Here is a 17,537-nt window from a genome sequence, read left to right on the forward strand (position 1 = left end):
ACTGTATATTCTTTTGGTCTTTCTGGTGGGGGGAATCCAAGGATTTCTTTAACCCAGCAATCAAATCGGTCATTTAAAATAATAGTATGCCGTGTCCAAGTCTAAAAATAGATCCTTCAGGGTATGGGAAGGCTAACAAGGGGAAGTTGGGCAGAGAACACTGCGAAAGTTTCGGAGCCCAGTTCCCCAGGGCTTGTGTCCACTTTTCTTTCATCCCTCCTCCTCTTGACAAGGGCGGGAGTCAGGGCGCCTTCTGTTTGTCTTGATTCAAGTCAGCCTCCACCTTCCCCCGAGCCCAACTGCCCTTCGCAGGACACAGACTGCATTCACCCCGCCTCACTCCGCCCCAGCCCCGCGCAAATTTTATGAAAGCCGTTTTCACTGGGATTCAACAGGCGCTGTGTGTGTGTGTGGCGTGTGTGAAGGAGAACATGAATCACTTCGACTTTGGGTGAGGACTGGAGGTGTCGTGTTTGTCCCTTGCAATGACATGAACACACCAGAACTCATTAAAAAGAAAAAAAAAAAAGATTGAGGGTGGGAAGTGGGGGGGAACTGACTCCAGCCCTTGGGATGATCTGAAAAGTTCAGCACGTTTTCCATACATTAGACCTCACAGAGCATCGTGTTCTGCCCGCTCGCAACGGACTCCCAGTCCAAGGGAAAGTTTGAGGTTTTACATTTCTGTTTGTGGTACAGGAAAAGGCTTGTGATCTGAGGGCTTGATTCAGTGAAATTACATCGCTTTCTACACATTCGCTTCACAAGGAGGGCAGGAGTTGGAAGCGACTGTTTTGAGACGTTAAAGATTTGCTGGCAGAGGGAAAGGGATTTTTTTTTCCTCCCTCCCTGCCGGCGGGGGAAAAACAGTTCTAACGAGGAGTTACTTTGTAATTTTAACTCCCATTCAAATACTCCCAGCCCTAGAAGCTGCTGTTGATCCCCCAAGACTTCTTGATCCGGACCCAAAGGGACCAGTCACGGCTCTCCCACATCCTCAGAGCCCCCCGACATGAGTTTGCAGAAGAGGGTCTTCCCACGAAAGGAGAATGGTGAGTGGGGCTGAATCACGGGGAGGTGGAGAGGGAGGGTTTGACTTTTTCTTTCTGACACTCTCCCAGAGGGGAGGAAGCACAGAAAAGCATCGTTCTGGTTATACTGTGCTGTATTTGTGTGCGTGCGCGTGTGTGGGGCAGTCCCTCCCTGTCTGTCTGCGTTGTCCTCGCGGAAGCTGGTTGAGTCCTCACTAGGCTGCTTGTCAGAAGGGTGAAGGGTGGGCTTTATTGCAGAACCCCCCAAAGGGGATGAGAGAAAGCCTTGGCTAGGGCAGCCGGTTTCTACCTGCCCTTCCTTCCTCTGTGAGGGGTCCTGCCAACTTTCAGGGACAAGGGCGTCGATGTCTAAATGTCCAAGGTTGTCAGGGTCCCCACGGCTGTGCTCAGCTTCTGACAGGATGCAGAACAGGAGGGGGCGCTGCTCTGCATCTGCGCGAAACAGGAGAGCAGGTCTCTGGAGCAGGGACCCCCTCTGAGCCTTCTCGGATCTAAGTGCTGGGAGGGGCGCCAGGTCCTCGGGCCAGACTCCCTGCCTTGCTGCAGGTACAGCCTCTGCAATGGGTCAGATGGTTTCTTATAACAACCTCCTCCTTTCACTCCGGAAACATAAACAAACAGGCATCAGGGGAAAGGATTTTAACCCCTCAGCCCAGCTTTTAAAGTCAACACTGGCAAAGCTTCAGCTCTGTTGTAACTTTGGCAGAAGAGAATAAACACGTGGTTTTCTTTTAAAAAAGAGAGAGAAGCAAGTCAAAGGCACATTTCTGACTTTTCTAGCTCCAGGAGGAAGATACAGCCGAGAGGCTGGAACCCTGAGATCCATTTGGTTAGGTTCCATTAAAGCGTCTCTGACTTCAGAAGAAAGGCAGTGCAGCATAGGGACCAAGACCCTAGGGCTGCAGGGTCTGGCTGCTGAGATGGAGCCTTAGCTCTGAGATGAATGGGCTAGTTGGTTTGGGGGAAGGTAATTAACCTCTCGGGGCTTCCCTGTTGGCTCAGTGCTAAAGAATCTGCTTGCCTGTACAGGAGACACGGGTTTGATCTCCCTGGTTTGGGAAGATCCCCTGGAGGAGGGCATGACTACCCACTCCAGTATTCTTGCCTGGAGAATCCCATGGACAGAGGAACCTGGCAGGCTACAGTCCACAGGGTTGCAAAGAGTCGGACACGACTGAACCAATAACCCTTCACCCCACCACCAATTTTCTATTTGTCAATCTACAGAGAGTGCAGTTGCTTTCTCAGACACTTGGAATTCATTCTCAACAGATTATTTAGCACAGTCTCTGCTTCAGGCACTGTGCTGGGCTCTGAGGACCTACTGGGAAACTGGAGATAAAATATCACACACACACATCAATAGGATGACAAGAGGATTCATCACTATGAGAGGCTCTCGCTGGGGAATTGGCTTAGTCTGGTGGTCAGGGTGGGCCTCCCTAAGAAGGCACCAGTTGAGCTGTGTATGGAGCTTTGGGAGTTAGGTTGGGTGCAGAGGTAGAGAAGGAATGAGAAATGAACTGTCTCAGATCTTATGAGCTTAACATTGCCTCTGTGAGCTTTGTAAACATCTGTCCATCAAGTCTGTTTTCCTCACAGCATCTTTCAAAAAATCATCCTGGTGGGACTTCCCTGTTGGTCCAGTGCCTGAGTATCTGCCTTGCAATGCAGGGGACACGGGTTCAATGCCTGGTCTGGGAAGATCCCACATTCCTTGGGGCAACTAAGCCCTCAAGCCACAGCAAAAGACCCTGCATGCTTCAACTAAGACTGAGGCAGTCAAATAAAATTTTAAAAAAGTTTTAAAAAGCATCCTGGTGACTTGTCAGCACAGGGAAAAAAGAGGTTTTGCTGGTGGGGCCAGGCCTCAAGAGCCCTTCTCTCTGTGTGTCAGCCCGTTCTCTCTCTTCCCCACATCTGCTGGCCAACCCTGGAGGGTGCCTCTTGGAAATCTCTCTGTAAATACCAGCACCTCCCTCCACCTGGGGGCTTTCAGCACAGGCACTGATTTAGGACCCTGATGGGCATGGACTCACTGGATCTTCCCCTGCATCCCTATGAGGTGATGTGTGCATTAGTCACTCAGTCGTGTCTGACTTTCTGCGACCCCATGGACTGTAGCCCACCAGATTCCTTTGTCCATGGAATTCTCCAGGCAAGAATTCTGGAGTGCGTTGCCATACCCTTCTCCAGGGGATCTTCCCGACCCAGGGATCGAACCCAGGTCTCCCATATTGCAGGCTGATTCTTTACAGTCTGAGCCACTGGGGAAAGCCTTGTCTTTATTGTAAGGTGAGCAGAAATGGGGCCTGGGGAGCTTATCCAAATGGTGAGCAGAAGGACTGAGGTTTGAACCCAGGCAGCTCTGTTTCGTGCTAAAGCGTGACTTCTTAACATGTGGTTGAAAAATAACTACAGCAATCCTTAGACACATAACAGACCAATTGCCATGCTGATGTTTCTACTTGGCGTTAGGCTTCTCAGTTCCTGTGACGTTATTGGAACCAACACCATTATGGCCTCAGAAAACCACATCAGGGACACAATTGATTTCATACCTACCCCAGATATCAACTTAGCTTGCTTTCAATTGTGTTCTTTCCAAAATATTATTATCAAAAATGTTCAAACATATAGGGAAGGGGAAAGAATTGTAGTCAACAAGCATATACCCACTATTTGATTCTACAAGCAACAATTTTTTGCCTTGTTACGTGACTATCCATCCCACCAATCCTCTATCCACCACCCATGCATCCATCTTATTTTTAAAAATTTTTAAAATCTATTCATTTATTTTGACTGCCCTGGGTTGTTGCTGCTGTGCACAGGCCTTCTCTAGTTGCGGTGAGTGGGGGCTACTCTCTAATTGTGCACAGGCTTCTTCTTGCAGTGGCTTCTCTTGTTGCAGAGCACGGACTCTAGGGCACATGGGCTCAGTAGTTGTGAACGGGCTTAGTTGCCCATGTGTACGTGGGATCTTCCAGACCAGGGATGGAACTCATGTCCCCTGCCTTGCAAGGTGGATTCTTAACCACTGGACCACCAGGAAAGTTCCCAACTTTTGTTTTTAATACATTTCCAAAGAAGTTTCAGGCACCCCTACCCTTCACTTCTAAACACTTCAGCATGTATATAATGAAAACAAGCTCAGTATTTGGTGACTATTCTTCTTTCAGGTAAAGTTTGCACACAGTGAAATGTAGGTACCATTCTATTAATTTTGAAAAAGAGATACATCTGACAAACTTAGCTTGTTAGGAACATTATTCTCACCCCAGAAGGCTCTCCCATGTCCTTCCTCAGTTGCTTTCAGTTTTTACTAATATTAATAATAAACTATGTGTCACTAGATATAAAGACCTAATTTAATAAAATACAGGGAGAGTTGGACCATAAAGAAGGCTGAGCACCGAAGAACTGATGCTTTAGAATTGTGCTGCTGAGAAGACTCTTGAGAGTCCCTTGGACTTCAAAGAGAGCAGATCAGTCAATCCTAAAACAAATCAACCCTGAATATTCCTTGGAAGGACTGATGTTGAAGCTGAAGCTCTAATACTTTGGCCACCTGATGCGATGAGCTGACTCATTAGAAAAGACCCTGATGCTGGGAAAGATTGGGGGTGGGAGGAGAAGAGGACTACAGAGGATGAGATGGTTGGATGCATCACCGATTCAATGGACATGGGTTTGACCAAACTCCAGGAGATAGTGAAGGGCAGGGAAGCCTGGTGCGCTGCTGTCTTGGAGTGGCAGAGGCAGACACCACTGAGAGACTGAACAAAGCAATAAAGTACAGCACTGCTTCATCCTTTGCTGGCCTTACGGGCAGAGCCCTTGGTGGGAAAAGCATCCAGCTCTACTGGGTGGACCTCACAGTGAGTTCAAGTGCAGATTTTGCCTGGGGTTTGGGGAGAAGGGAGCAGCATCAAGCAGATGGTTTTGGGGGGCAGAGGAGAAGCAGGTACAGATAATGGTGCAGGCTTGGTGTAGGGTTGGAGTAGGGCTCCGGGGTCTGACAGCAAGGTTAGGAATAGGCCAGGATGGAGGAGACAGAGCAGATGCCCTTCATGGGAACCGGACGCTTGGGTGGCAAAGAGAACCATGTCAAGGCTCTGTATATACTCATGTGTCCCAGGGCCTCACCTGGGGTCCCCTCGGAGGGTCCCCTCCCCAAGCTTTTCTCATAGGAGATGCCCTGTATCCTGTTGCAGACCAGGCTGGTCTAGGAATTGGAGCCAGTGCGAGCATCTGTCCCTGGGAAGATAACACGGAAGCAGCCAGAATGGGTATCACGCAGTGTAGAGCATATACATTTCAACATGTGAATGGCTGAGATGGTATGAGATGAAAACGGACTTCTGGCTCCTGCACCCTGCCTTCTGTCCTGGTCGAGGATGGCATCTAGGGTACCATAGGTGAAGTGCCGCCGGAGGAAGGCAACACTGATGCTTCTTGGAACAGCACCACACGTCAGGCAGTGAGAACCTTCTTACTGAAATCTTTTTTGAAAATTGATTTTTATTTACTATGGCTGTGCTGGGTATTCACTGCTGTGCAGACTTTTCTGTAGTTGCAGTGAGTGGAGGCCTCTAGTCATCGCAGTGCGAGGGCTTCTCATTGTAGTGGCTTCTCTTGTGGAACATGGGCTCCAGATGCACAGGCTCTAGACACACAATTTCAATAGTTGCAGTGATTGGGCTCGGTAGTTGTGATGCATGGGCTTAGTTGCTCCATGGCATGTGGGATCCTCTTGGACCAAGGATTGAACCCGTGTCTTCTGCATTGGATGTGGGTTCTTTTTTCTTTTTTTTAGTTTTTTTTTTTTTGAAATATTTATTTTTAATGGAAGGATAATTGCTTTACAGTATTATGTTGGTTTCTGCCAAACATCAACATGAATCAGCCATGGATATACGTATGTCCGGTCCCTCTTGAAACACCCTCCCACCTCCCTCCCCACCCCACCCCTCTAGGTTGTTACTGAGCCCCCGTTTGAGTTCTCTGAGTCATACAACAAATTCGCATTGGCTCTCTGTTTTACATATGGTAATATATGTTTCCACGAGAGTCCCTTGGACAGCAAGGAGATCCAACCAGTCCATCCTAAAGGAGATCTATTCTGAGTGTTCATTGGAAGGACTGATGCTGAAGCTGAAACTCCAATACTTTGGCCACCTGATGCGAAGAACTGACTCATTTGAAAAGACCCTGATGCTGGGAAAGATTGAAGGTGGGAGGAGAAGGGGACGATGGAGGATGAGATGGTTGGATGGCATCACCGACTCAATGGACATGAGTTTGAGTAGGCTCCAGGAGCTGGTGATGCAGGGAGGCCTGGCGTGCTGCAGTCCATGGGGTCCCAAAGAGTTGGACACGAATGAGGGACTGAACTGAATTGAACTGAGTGTATGTTTCCATTTTACTCTCCATACATCCCACTCTCTCCTCCTTCCACCGCCCCCGCCCCACCTCGTGTTCCTAAGTCTGTTCTCTATGTCTGTGTCTCCATTGCTGCTGGCAGGTGGATTCTTTACCACCGAGCCACCAGGGAAGCCCTTGAAAGGCTTATAATAACACATTTTATAAAAGAGATAGCTGAAGCTCAGAAGAGGGCATGGCTTATCCCAGGTCACACAGCCAGTCAGCAACAACCTGAGAATAAGAGTTCAGGTCTCTGAACTCCTGGATCATGGTGGACTTTTCCCGCCATACCCTTCCTATGACTGGAGGGTACATACACATACCTGGGCATGCAGTTAGTTATATCTGTCTGTCTCTGTCTCTATTATATCTGACGTATGCATATATCTGTCTATGCATCTGACCACAGAGACCCTTCTCTCCCTCCTTCCTCCTGCTTTTTTTTCCTGTTTTTTTTTTTTTTTTTTTTGCTTTTCTCGTTCCTTCCTCCAACAGCTATTTAACATCCAGGGACTGTGCAGGGCTACAGAGAGAGAGAGAGAGAAGACACAGTCCCTGGCATCAGGGATCTCACAGTAAATGGATAAGACCTTGATGAGAGAGCTTTGAAATGACAGAAGAGCAGTGCCTAATTCCATTGGTGAATTGGGATGGAGGTGTCATGGAAGACTTCCTGGAGGAGGTGGCTCTGAGCCAAACATGAGAGCCGGCTGGGAAGCAGGGGCTCTGTGAGTTAGAAAAGGGCAGCATGTGCGTGTGCTGAGGTGCGGAAGTGGGAGAAGGCATGAAGCCTCCGGAGGAGCTTCAAGCCTGGGGGAGATGAGCCTGTGACCTCGGGCAGGAATTGAACATTTTTACTTATTGAGTCAGTCATGTCATGACAATAACAAATTAAGAAAAGAAAGCAGGGATTTCTTCATCTTTAAAAACGTTGCTTTCTGAAGCAAGTCAGGAAGTGGCTTTCCTGCGATAACTGTGTGGGCAGGAGGACTGCAGGAGGGGGCCTGACTGTTCCCTCCCACCCCAGCTCGCCCCTTGTCCTGTCTGAACACATACTGAACAGAGCCGCCGGGCCCCTGGCTCGGAGAGCTCCAGCATCCTATAAGAGCCAGAAAAGATGAGGGACTCGACTATCTCTGCACCCTTATAAGAGGCAAGACCCCAGACTGAACACATGGTCCCTGCCTAAATCTTGTGGAATGGAAACATCCCCCACCTCCATCCTGTCCTGGGAGTGTCAGTCATTCATGAAAACCTGGCCTTTTCTTGTGGCCGGGTGGAGGGCAAGCAAGCACACCGTGTGCAAACCTTCCTGATCAGGGCCTTGAAAAAGCACCACCCAAACACCAGCCTTTCCCTCTCTCTTTGGTGCTTAACCCTTTCTCAACCTCCAACCCCTGTGCCTGGGCTGCCGGGCTGGGTAGGAATTTCCAGATTGCTCAACTCCGCCTGGTTTATTTATTCAGTGTTTATTCCAAGGGCCAGAATGGCCTGGACTTTGTCGTCAGATAACCTTGGGCTCAAACACTGGCTCTGTGCCTTGGGAAAGCCTGTTACCAGCTGGTGCCTCCTCTTTCTCCCTTCCTCATCCAGAAAATAGGAATAACGAATAGCACCAACCCTATAAGTTAATTGTGGAGATGGATACTGTGTCGATGGTACTTAGTAGGGTGGCTCAGAGCAAGTGCTTTGCGAATGACAGTCGTTGCTATTATTATTATTTTTGGCTGCACCACACAGCATATAGGATCTTAGTTCCCTGAACAGGGATCAAACTCATGCCCCCTGCAGTAGAAGCTCAGAGTCATAACCACTGGACTGATAGGGAAGTCCCAGTTGTTACTGTTTTAACCAGTCAAGCTTCTGTACCTCCAAGTGTTCTTCATCCTGTAGCTGTGAATTAAACCAAGTGACTGCTTGTCCAATCCAAAGGGCCACTGATGCTCTCAGAAATAAGCTCTCTTCTCTTGGAGAGAACTTGCTCACTCTTTTCTCATCTGTGGCCTTGAGAAACTAGGAGAGAGGGTTGAATAGGTTAAGTTCCATCTAAACCTGAGCATAGTCACCTATATTAGATTAAGAAAATGTCTTCCAGAACTCCCTGTAGACTCTAAAATACAAACAAATGTAGATGCCCATTACATGGCATTCGTCATTTATTTGTTCATTCAGTTTGGGGTTGATTCACTCAGTAAGTGTTTACTGAGCTCCTCTGGACCAGCCATGCCCTAGGGCTGCAGACCCCGCAGTGAACAAATCTGATGAATTCCTCCTGTCTGGGGCGTTTGCACTCTAAACGGGACATAGAGATACAAACCACAGACCAAATAGACTACAGGACACCTTCAGATGGTGACGAGTTCTATGAAGAAAGTGAAGGAGATATACCACATCTTTTTCTATCCATTCTTCTGTCGATGGACATCTAGGTTGCTCCCATGTCTTGGCTATTGTAAACAGTGCGGCTATGAACATTGAGGTGCAAGTGTCTTTTCTGAATCATGGTTTTCTCTGGGTTTATGCCCACAAGTGGGATTGCTAGGTCATATGGTAGTTCTATTTTTAGTTTTATAAGGAATTTCTGCACTCTTCTCCATAGTGGCTGTACCATCTTACATTCTCACCAACAATGTAGGAGAGTTCCCTTTTCTCCACACCCTCTCCAGCATTTATTGTTTGTAGATTTCTTTTTTTTAAATTATGGCCATTTTGATGGGAGTGAGGTGATAGCTCATTGCAGTTTTAATTGTATTTCCCTAATAATTAGTGGTGTTGAGCATCTCTTCATGTGTTTGTTGGCCCTCGCGGTAGGAGTTTTTAATTCCATTTGGCAGCTGAGTGAACCAAGGCTGAGACGTGACCGACATCCCACAGTAGGAGCTGGCCAAGCTTGGTGTGTGGTTCAGGGGCCCCTACCTCTCACCCACGTGGGGCTCTCCAGCTGCATCCTCCCAGCTTTCTTCAGGCACCAGCTCACCTTTGGGAGTGTCGGAAGCAGAGGGGAGGATCTCCTTTTCCTGGAAGAGTCCCAGGTGGCACGGATGTCTACACCAGGAGAGAAACCGCACTGTGTCAGTGAAGGTCTGGGCCAGAATGAATTCATCTGCTGAGAGTGAGCAGAAGAAGCAGGACCTGGATTCAGACACAAGGACAAGGTGTGGGAGGGAGGCTGTAGGGCCCGCAGAGACTGTGGGGTCTGGAAGGGTCAGGCTGGCCTCCTGGGCTGCCAGATCACCCCCAGTCTTTCTCTGCCAGTGAAGCAGCCTTGGTGGTCTACCCCCGGGATTGAGCCCTGACTGCATCACAGGCGTGAGCAGAGCAGGCAACACTGACCAAGGTTCCCTGCACTTTATACACTTTTATTTATTTTTGGCGGTGCTGGGTCTTCATTGCTGCACAGGCTTTCTCCAGTTGTGATGAGCAGGGGCTCCTCTCTAGTTGTGGTGCTTGGGCTTCTCGTTGCGGTGGCTTCTCTTGTTGTGGAGCACAGGCACTAGGGCGCACGGGCTTCACTAGTTGCTGCTCCCAGACTCTAGAGCACAGGCTCAGCCGTTGTAGCGCTTAGTTGCTCCGTGGCATGGGAGATCTTCCCAATCCAGGGATCAAACCAGCGTCTCCTGCATTGCAGGCGGATTCTTTACCACTGAGCCACCAGGGAAGCCCTCCCTGCACTTGAGAAGTTACTCCACTGCACCCCAGACCCAGCCCTGCCATGTGGAACTGCCCCCCACACCCGTTGACAAAGGCAGCTTTGTCTCCACGGCGCCTCCCTTGTGACCGCGGGCCTCTGTCCCAGCGATGGCCAGATTTCCAAAGCCCTGCATGGCATTCCGGGGGCTTCCCACGGATTGCACCTACACCCTCATTAAAGCCCCCAGCCAGCCCTAAAACATTTGGTGGTGAGCGTCAGAAAGCATTCCGTTTGTTAGAAGAGAGGGTCACACAAAAGTCCCAGCCTGGTCCATACAAACAGCTCATAGAGGCCGTGCTTAAGACAAAAGTGTGGGATGGTCTTTAAGGGGCAGACGGGTTAAATGTCACCCTTAGATCAGGCTCTCCAGGGGCACATGTGGGGGAAAAGCACTCTGCCCACGTGATGAGAATCCCAGTAGGACACACAGAAGTGCCTTGTCCACTGATGCTGTGGTTCTCAATTCGCTCTACGTAAGTGAAGTCCCTGGTTCCTGAACTCGTGTCTGCGTGCTCAGTCATGGCTGACTGTTTGTGACCCTGTGGACTGCAGCCCGCCAGGCTCCTCTGTCTATGGGATTCTCCAGGCAAGAATACTGGAGTGGTTTGCCATTTCCTTCTCCAGGGGATCTTCCCAATGCAGGGATCCAGCTTGTGTCTCCTGCATTGGCAGATGGATTCTTTACCACTGAGCCATCTGGGAAACTCCCTTGAACTTGAGCAGGCACCAGATGATCCTGGAGGGCTTGTAAAAATGGAGTGCCAGGCCAGGCCCCATGCTCAGAGATTCTGATTCTGGAGGACAAGGTGCAGCTTAAGAATTGGTATTTCTAGAAGAATCTTCCATGGGTTCAAACTTGTTACATAACTTATTTTTTCCATTGTTTTCCCAGAGGCATCCCTACTGATGCCCACAACTGACTTGGGGACCAGACAGGCTCCCAAAAGCCAGTTTCTTTCTCTCTCTCTCTTTTTTTAAAATATGCATTTGACTGTACCATGCCTTAGGGCTTCCCAGGCAGTGCTAGTGGTAAAGAACCTGCCTGCTAATGCAGGAGACACAAGAGACATGGGTTTGATCCCTGGGTCGGGAAGAATTCCATGAACAGAGGAACCTGGCAGTCTATAGTCCATGGAATCGCAAACAGTTGGACACAACTGAAGCAACTTAGCATGCATGCATGCACAACATCTTCATTGTGCCATGCAAACTCTTAGCTGTGGTATGTGGGATCTAGTTCTCCAACCAGGGATTGAATCTAGGCCCCCTGCAGTGGGAGCATGGAGTCTTACCCTCTGGACCACCAGGGAAGTCCCAATACAATGCCATGAAGAGAGCCAGGGATTAGGGGTTGGGTGAATCTTGATTAGACACCTGGCTTGACATCTTGCTAGCTACATGGCCTCTGGGAAGTCACTGGATTTTGCTGAACCAGTAATAGGCTATGACCCTGGGTGCCCAGGTCTGGCACTTAGTAGGTGCTCAAGGAATTTCTGTGCAGTGACTTTTCATCTGTAAAATGAATGTAGTGATATTAAAAGATCCATGGCAGGAAGGTGTGAGCTGACCTTATGCCAGGCTCTCTGAGACACTGGGTCATGTTCATAACCTTCCTGCCCTCCCAGTCACTTCTGGGTTACCCAGGGAAGGCAGGGGTTGCCTGGGACCACAAGGAGGCGCCTCGCCGGGTTCTGGGCTTCTGGGTGGCACTGGCCTCCTGCCTGTTCTCTGCCAGTCCAGCAGATGGTGGACTTTGTTCTGAGTCCGAGCTTCCCAGCGCTGGCAGCCCGGCCCTTTTGGACCAAGACTCTTCCCACGGAGAAGTCAGATGGCTCAGGTCGGGAGTCTCTGAGCTGGCCAATGACAGTTTGGCCACATTCGCCCAGAGTCACCTGTCCAGAGCAGGTGCTGAGAACGGTGTCAGATCTCAGGATCTGATTCAGAGAGCAGCCTCTGGGTAAGAAAGGAGCGTCCATTTCTCATTTCTTGCTGCCTCTGACCCCAGCCTCAGCCCTGGCTCTCCCGGGATAAATGATGCCGTGGTCCCGGCTGGGCAGTTGGAGAGGGAAGCCAAGGAGGGCACAGCCCCAGGGGCTGTTAGCAGAGAGGTAGGTGGGCCCGGGAGAGAAAATGTCCCTCGAGCAGCAGTTCTGACCAGGAGGCGGTTCACAGAGGCAGGAGGCTGACTTTTCTGACCTGCATGGGGGCGGGGCGTGGTTGCTGGATCTTGGTTTCCTATTTGGCAGCTGTGCTGGGGTTGGGCAGGAACAGAAGCCGGTAACTGAGGTGGGACTCGTGGACCACCTTTGCAGAGTGAGGGGAGGAGGAAGCCATCTGGGAGGTCAGATGTGTTGCGGGCAGTCGTTTGTCCTCACTTTGCAGCCCCGGGAGCTACTGGTTCGGGGATTTCTACCTTAACAGCCAAGACCTCATCTTGGGGCCGGAGATGTGCAAAGAGGTAGGAGGAAGGGTCGAGAGGAGGGGGTGGAGGCAGCCCAAAGGAGACTTCCCCTGCTGCCTGCCAAGCTTCCTCTCCCTGAGATGGGCACGGTGCATGGACAGCTCTGACACTGGCATTGGGAAGGCTGTCAGTCACTGCACTTGCTCTAGATGAGGGTCCACTTGCTTTGGACTAATTCCGTGTGGTTTCACTCACACAGTTGGGTTGGTGCTTGTTGGTTGATGAATGTGCTTGCTCTGTTGTCAGAGGACTCAGCAGATTGCTTGCTCCCTATGGACACAAGGAAACATCCACTTCCTTCTCATGCCAGGTTCAATCCTCCCATTTCTGGCTGAGCCCTTTGAAGGCTGCACCTTTGTCCCAAGAGCCCAGCACCAAGCCTTCCCCATTTCCCCAAGCAGCCCTTGGTCCAGGTTGCTGAGAAGGACAGGATGGCTCCATTCCTTGGCTCCATTCCTTTCCTCTCTTCCGTTCGCTCTCCTTTTAAAAGTGATTTACTTATTTTTGGTTGTACAGGGTCTTCGTTGCTGTGTGCAGGCTTTCTCTAGTTGAGGCAAGTGGGGGCTACTCTTTAGTAGTGATGCAAAGGCTTCTCCTTGCGATGACTTCTCTTGTTGCAGAGCACAGGCTCTAGGGCTCAGGCTCAGTAGTTGTGGCACACTGGTGTAGTTGCCCCATGGCATGTGCAATCTTCCGGGACCAGGGAATGAACCCTTGTCCCCTGCATTGGCAGACAGAGTCTTAACCATTTGACCACCAGGGAAGTCCCTTCTGTTCTCTTTTATGTCCCCAAGTTAACTGGCAGTCAACTTGTATGACCACAGTTGAGGGCACCTCCTGTATTCCAAACATGATGAGGGTGTGAGCTATCAGGGTGGGCCAGCCCCCTCCTCGAAGCCAGAGATATTCATTTATCCACCCCACTGGTGTTTATTATGGTTTCCAGTGGACAGAAAGAATTACCTCGGCTCGGAAAATGGCATCCAGGTGGTGGTGATTGACGGGAGGCCCAGGCAGGTGCTGAACCACACCGGCTTCAGGAAGGCCGTCCTGCAGGGCATCCCCTGGCAGCTCTTCAATTACATGGTGACCATCCCCGACAAGTGAGTCTGGCCGAGGCCCCCTCCCTGTCTCTGGGGCCTGCATCACAGTCCAGGCTGAGGAAGCTTAGGGAAACTTCACGCACTGCCAATGGCTTCCTAGGTGGCTCAGCGGGTAAAGAATCTGGCTGCCAATGCAGGAGACGTTGGTTCGATCCCTGGGTTGGGAAGATTCCCTGGAGAAGGAAATGGCAACCTACTCCAGTATTCTTTCCTGGAGAATCCCATGGACAGAGGAGCACGGCGGGCTACAGTCCCTGGGATCACAAAGAGTTGAACTTGAGCTAGTGACTAAATCACCACCATAAAAATTCATTTGTAAGTAATTAGAAGCAGAATCATTCAGACTGAAGGCAGGCCAGAAGTTTGAGACCTGCCTTCTTGCCGAACTCCCTGTTTCTCTTTCTGGGCCCCATTTGGGGCTCTAGGATTTGGAGGTGAAGAGGAGAGGGTGCACTTTGAAATGAAGTCCTCTCATCAGCAGGATCAGATCTTCATTCCTTCACCATGGCTGCATGCATCCCTGAACTGGCCATCTGGCCCTTCCCCACTGTTCACAGCCCCAGACTCAGGTGTCGCCCAGAAATCTGCTCTGATCTGAATATGGAGGGTCTTTTACAGCTCTGTGACTTTGCATGTCGTTCCATCTGCTGGAGATGCTCACTCCCAAATCTCCTTTCTTCCCACACATGGAAAACCCTCATTCAGCTTTCAAGCCTCAGCTCATGGGCTGATTCCTTGGTGATACCACACATAAAGTTACTTCAGACTGTGGCACTTGATTCAAACCTTTATTATCAAACTTTCTGCACCAAGAATATTACCCAGGTACACATCTGTCTTCTCCAGCTGGCTGGAAAGGACCATGTCTTCATCCTTTACATCATCATTGCCTGGCACATGATGAATCTCAGAAAATAGTTGTTGCAGAAATGAATGAACAATATCTACATGTCTGTTCTTGGCGCCTTCATCTTTATTCCTGCCCTGCAACTAGGTTCACCCATTTTTCTAGCTTCCACATATACGCATTAATATATGATACGTTTCTCTCTTTCTGACTTACTTCATTCGCCGAGTGAAGTATCCATATCTCTACAAACGACCCAATTTTGTCCCTGTAGAAAACAAAAGTGTGGACACAGGGGCGGGGGGGGGGGGGGGCGTGGCTGTGAGTAGGATGAATTGGGAGATTGAGTTTGACATGTATACACTACCATGTGTAAAATAGATAGTTAGCGGGAAGCTGCTCTATGGCACAGGGAGGGGTGTGTGTACATGTGACTGATTCAGTCTGCTGTACCGCAGAAACTAACACAGCATTGTAAGGCAACCATATCCCAGTAAAAAAATCTTAAAAGATAAAAATTGAATGAACATTATCATCATGACAACAACCTTAACTCTGACAATAGCACCTTATTATGTGCACTGTCCATTTGGGCTGGCAACCCGTTTTAATATAGAAGATGTTTTTGATACTGAGACCCAAATCAGTGAGAATAACAACGTGCTTGTGTATGCAGGGAGGAAAATACCCCATGAGGCAAGATAAACTAAGAGCTTGGAGTTTGGTTAGGAAGGCAGCCTGAAATGAGGAATTTACTTCAAGTTCTTCTTTTGGATCCCAGTTTAAATAAGAACAAATATATGTTGGTGTTGTAAGCTCAGCAAGTTGTGGCAGAAAGATGGAGAGGTCTGCATGAAAGAGTGTAGAACAGACAGGGTGTTGGGGTGGCTTGTGGGGGAGGGAGCAGGGTGCCTGGGTGGGAGGGTGGAGCCCACTGGGAGCTGCTGTGTTGGCCACACTTGGAGATGATGGAGGAGAGTGTGTGCATTGGGTGGGAGCAACTGGTAATGCTGCTGGTGGCTCTGTGCAGTGCCCCAGACACTGAGGACCACCCGGGGGGATCCCACCAGTCCTGCTTCTGGCTGAGACTAGGCATGCACATCTAGGCTAGAAATGCTTCTGGGTAGACAGCTGCAGCAGCGAGGACAAGGCTGCCCTGCCTGGTGGATGGAAGGTGCCTCCACCAGCCTGCCCCAGACACGCTCTCCAGATGAGGCACAAGCTCTCTCCCTGCTGATCCTAGCAGCTCTCATCCAATGAGAGTCAACCTTAGCCCCTTCCTCAGGCTCCCATCTGCATGAGAAAGATGTGAGCAATCTGAGCAGAATTTCAATGTCTGTGAAAGTGTTAGTCACTCAGCCACGTCTGACTCTTTGTGACACCCATGAACTGTAGCCCACCAGGCTCCTCTGTCCATGGGATTCTCCAGGCAAGAATACTGGAGCGTATTGCCGTGTCCGCCTCCAGGGGATCTTCCTGACCCAGGGATTGAACTCGCGTCTCTTATGTTTTCTGCATTGGCAGACAGGTTCTTTACCACTAGCATCACCTGGGAAGCCCAGGTGCATAGCAGAGGGACTCAGTCATACATACACATGTATCCATTCTCCCCCAAACTCGCCTTCCATCCAGGCCACCACATAACATTGAGCAGAGTTCCTTGTGCTAAACAGTAGGTCCTTGTTAGTTATCCATTTAATTATAGCAGTGTATCACATCATTGTTAATCAGCTATACTCCAATATAAAATAAAAGTTGGAAAAAAAGCAAACAGTAAAAGCATGTGTGTGTGTTGAGAGAAATAGAGAATAATATGAAAGAGATGATACATAATCTTTTAGCAAAACCCAAACCTCAACCAATCACTGTACACATACATATTTGGGCCACAAAAGGAGGCTAACTTTAAGTTAATCTCAATCATTGACTGTTCTCAACAGGATTTTGAAATAATATCAATACAAGTGATAAAAATAATTTTGAAAGAGATAATACATAATGTCCCCCAAACCTCTAAACGGAGAGGTTGGTATCAGGAGGAAGTGAGAGGTTTCCCTGAATGTGTAGGAAAAGGCATCAGATAGTGTCTTTCTTTGAATGGATGAAGAGGGAACATCTACACTCAAACATCACTTTCAAAAATTCTTTACGGAGCCGTCAATAATACAAAAATAAAACGTAAAGCCTCTGATTGATTAAGGACAGGATAGAATGAATGGTTACCTGAAAAGCAAGAAAAGGAGACAGTAAGAAGCTACAGAAAGACCAAACCAAAACGGATGGGAAGGAAGATGTCTCAATTAAGATATAAGATACAAGGTTGTCCATTAAATGTGTATAAGATATATAAAACATAGTATCAAATACAAGGTTTATATTTAAAAAAGAAGTCTCCCAGATTCAGCTTGAAAAAGGGAAACTAAAGTATTGAAAGAGGGCTTCCCTGGCGGTCCAGTGATTAAGAACCCAACTTGCAGTGCAAGGGACGTGGGTTCGATCCCTAGTCTTTGTTGCACAGAGCAACTACTGAGCCTGTGCTCTAGAGCCGGGAACCTGCACATACGGAGCCCATGTGCCCCATGTGCCCTAGAACCTGTACTCCACACAAGAGAAGCCACCACAGCTAGAGAGTAGTCCCAATCGCTCCAACTAGAAAAAGCCCAAGTGTGGCAATGAAGACCCAGTGCAGCCAAAAATAAACAGAAATATTAAAACCTTGCATTTAAAAAAAAGGAAAGAAATTCTCTCTCACTCCAAATTATACCCCACTTGTAAGAGATACATTTAAAATGAAATCATATGAGGTCAAAAATAAAGTGATGGGTAAAACCCATGCAAAGGCAGATTAAAAGAAAGTGGGGTAACAATGTTAATTCTGTCAGACAAAAGCTGAGGCAACAATTACAAGAAATTTTCACAGAATGATAAAAGAAGAGTGCACCATGGAGATATGAAA

The 17,537-nt window shown here is 48.9% G+C and overlaps 1 protein-coding gene across 4 annotated transcripts in view; it reads left to right on the forward strand.

The window, feature by feature from the left end:
- The first annotated feature begins 351 nt into the window (after positions 1-351).
- IL16 (interleukin 16) overlaps positions 352-17,537 on the forward strand; it is a 112,539-nt gene continuing 95,353 nt past the window's right edge. Inside the window, exon 1 of one of the 4 annotated variants that reach the window (XM_043921373.1) lies at positions 352-1,052. In XM_043921373.1, coding sequence (XP_043777308.1) covers positions 1,013-1,052 — 40 coding nt within the window. In that variant the 5' untranslated portion in view covers positions 352-1,012. Of the gene's footprint in view, positions 1,053-11,536; positions 12,279-17,537 lie in introns of those variants that run through there. The other 3 variants (XM_043921372.1, XM_043921376.1, XM_043921375.1) reach the window with 3 other exon arrangements.

Source organism: Cervus elaphus, chromosome 13, assembly GCF_910594005.1.
Source record: "Cervus elaphus chromosome 13, mCerEla1.1, whole genome shotgun sequence".
In the NCBI taxonomy this organism is placed as follows: domain Eukaryota; kingdom Metazoa; phylum Chordata; class Mammalia; order Artiodactyla; family Cervidae; genus Cervus; species Cervus elaphus.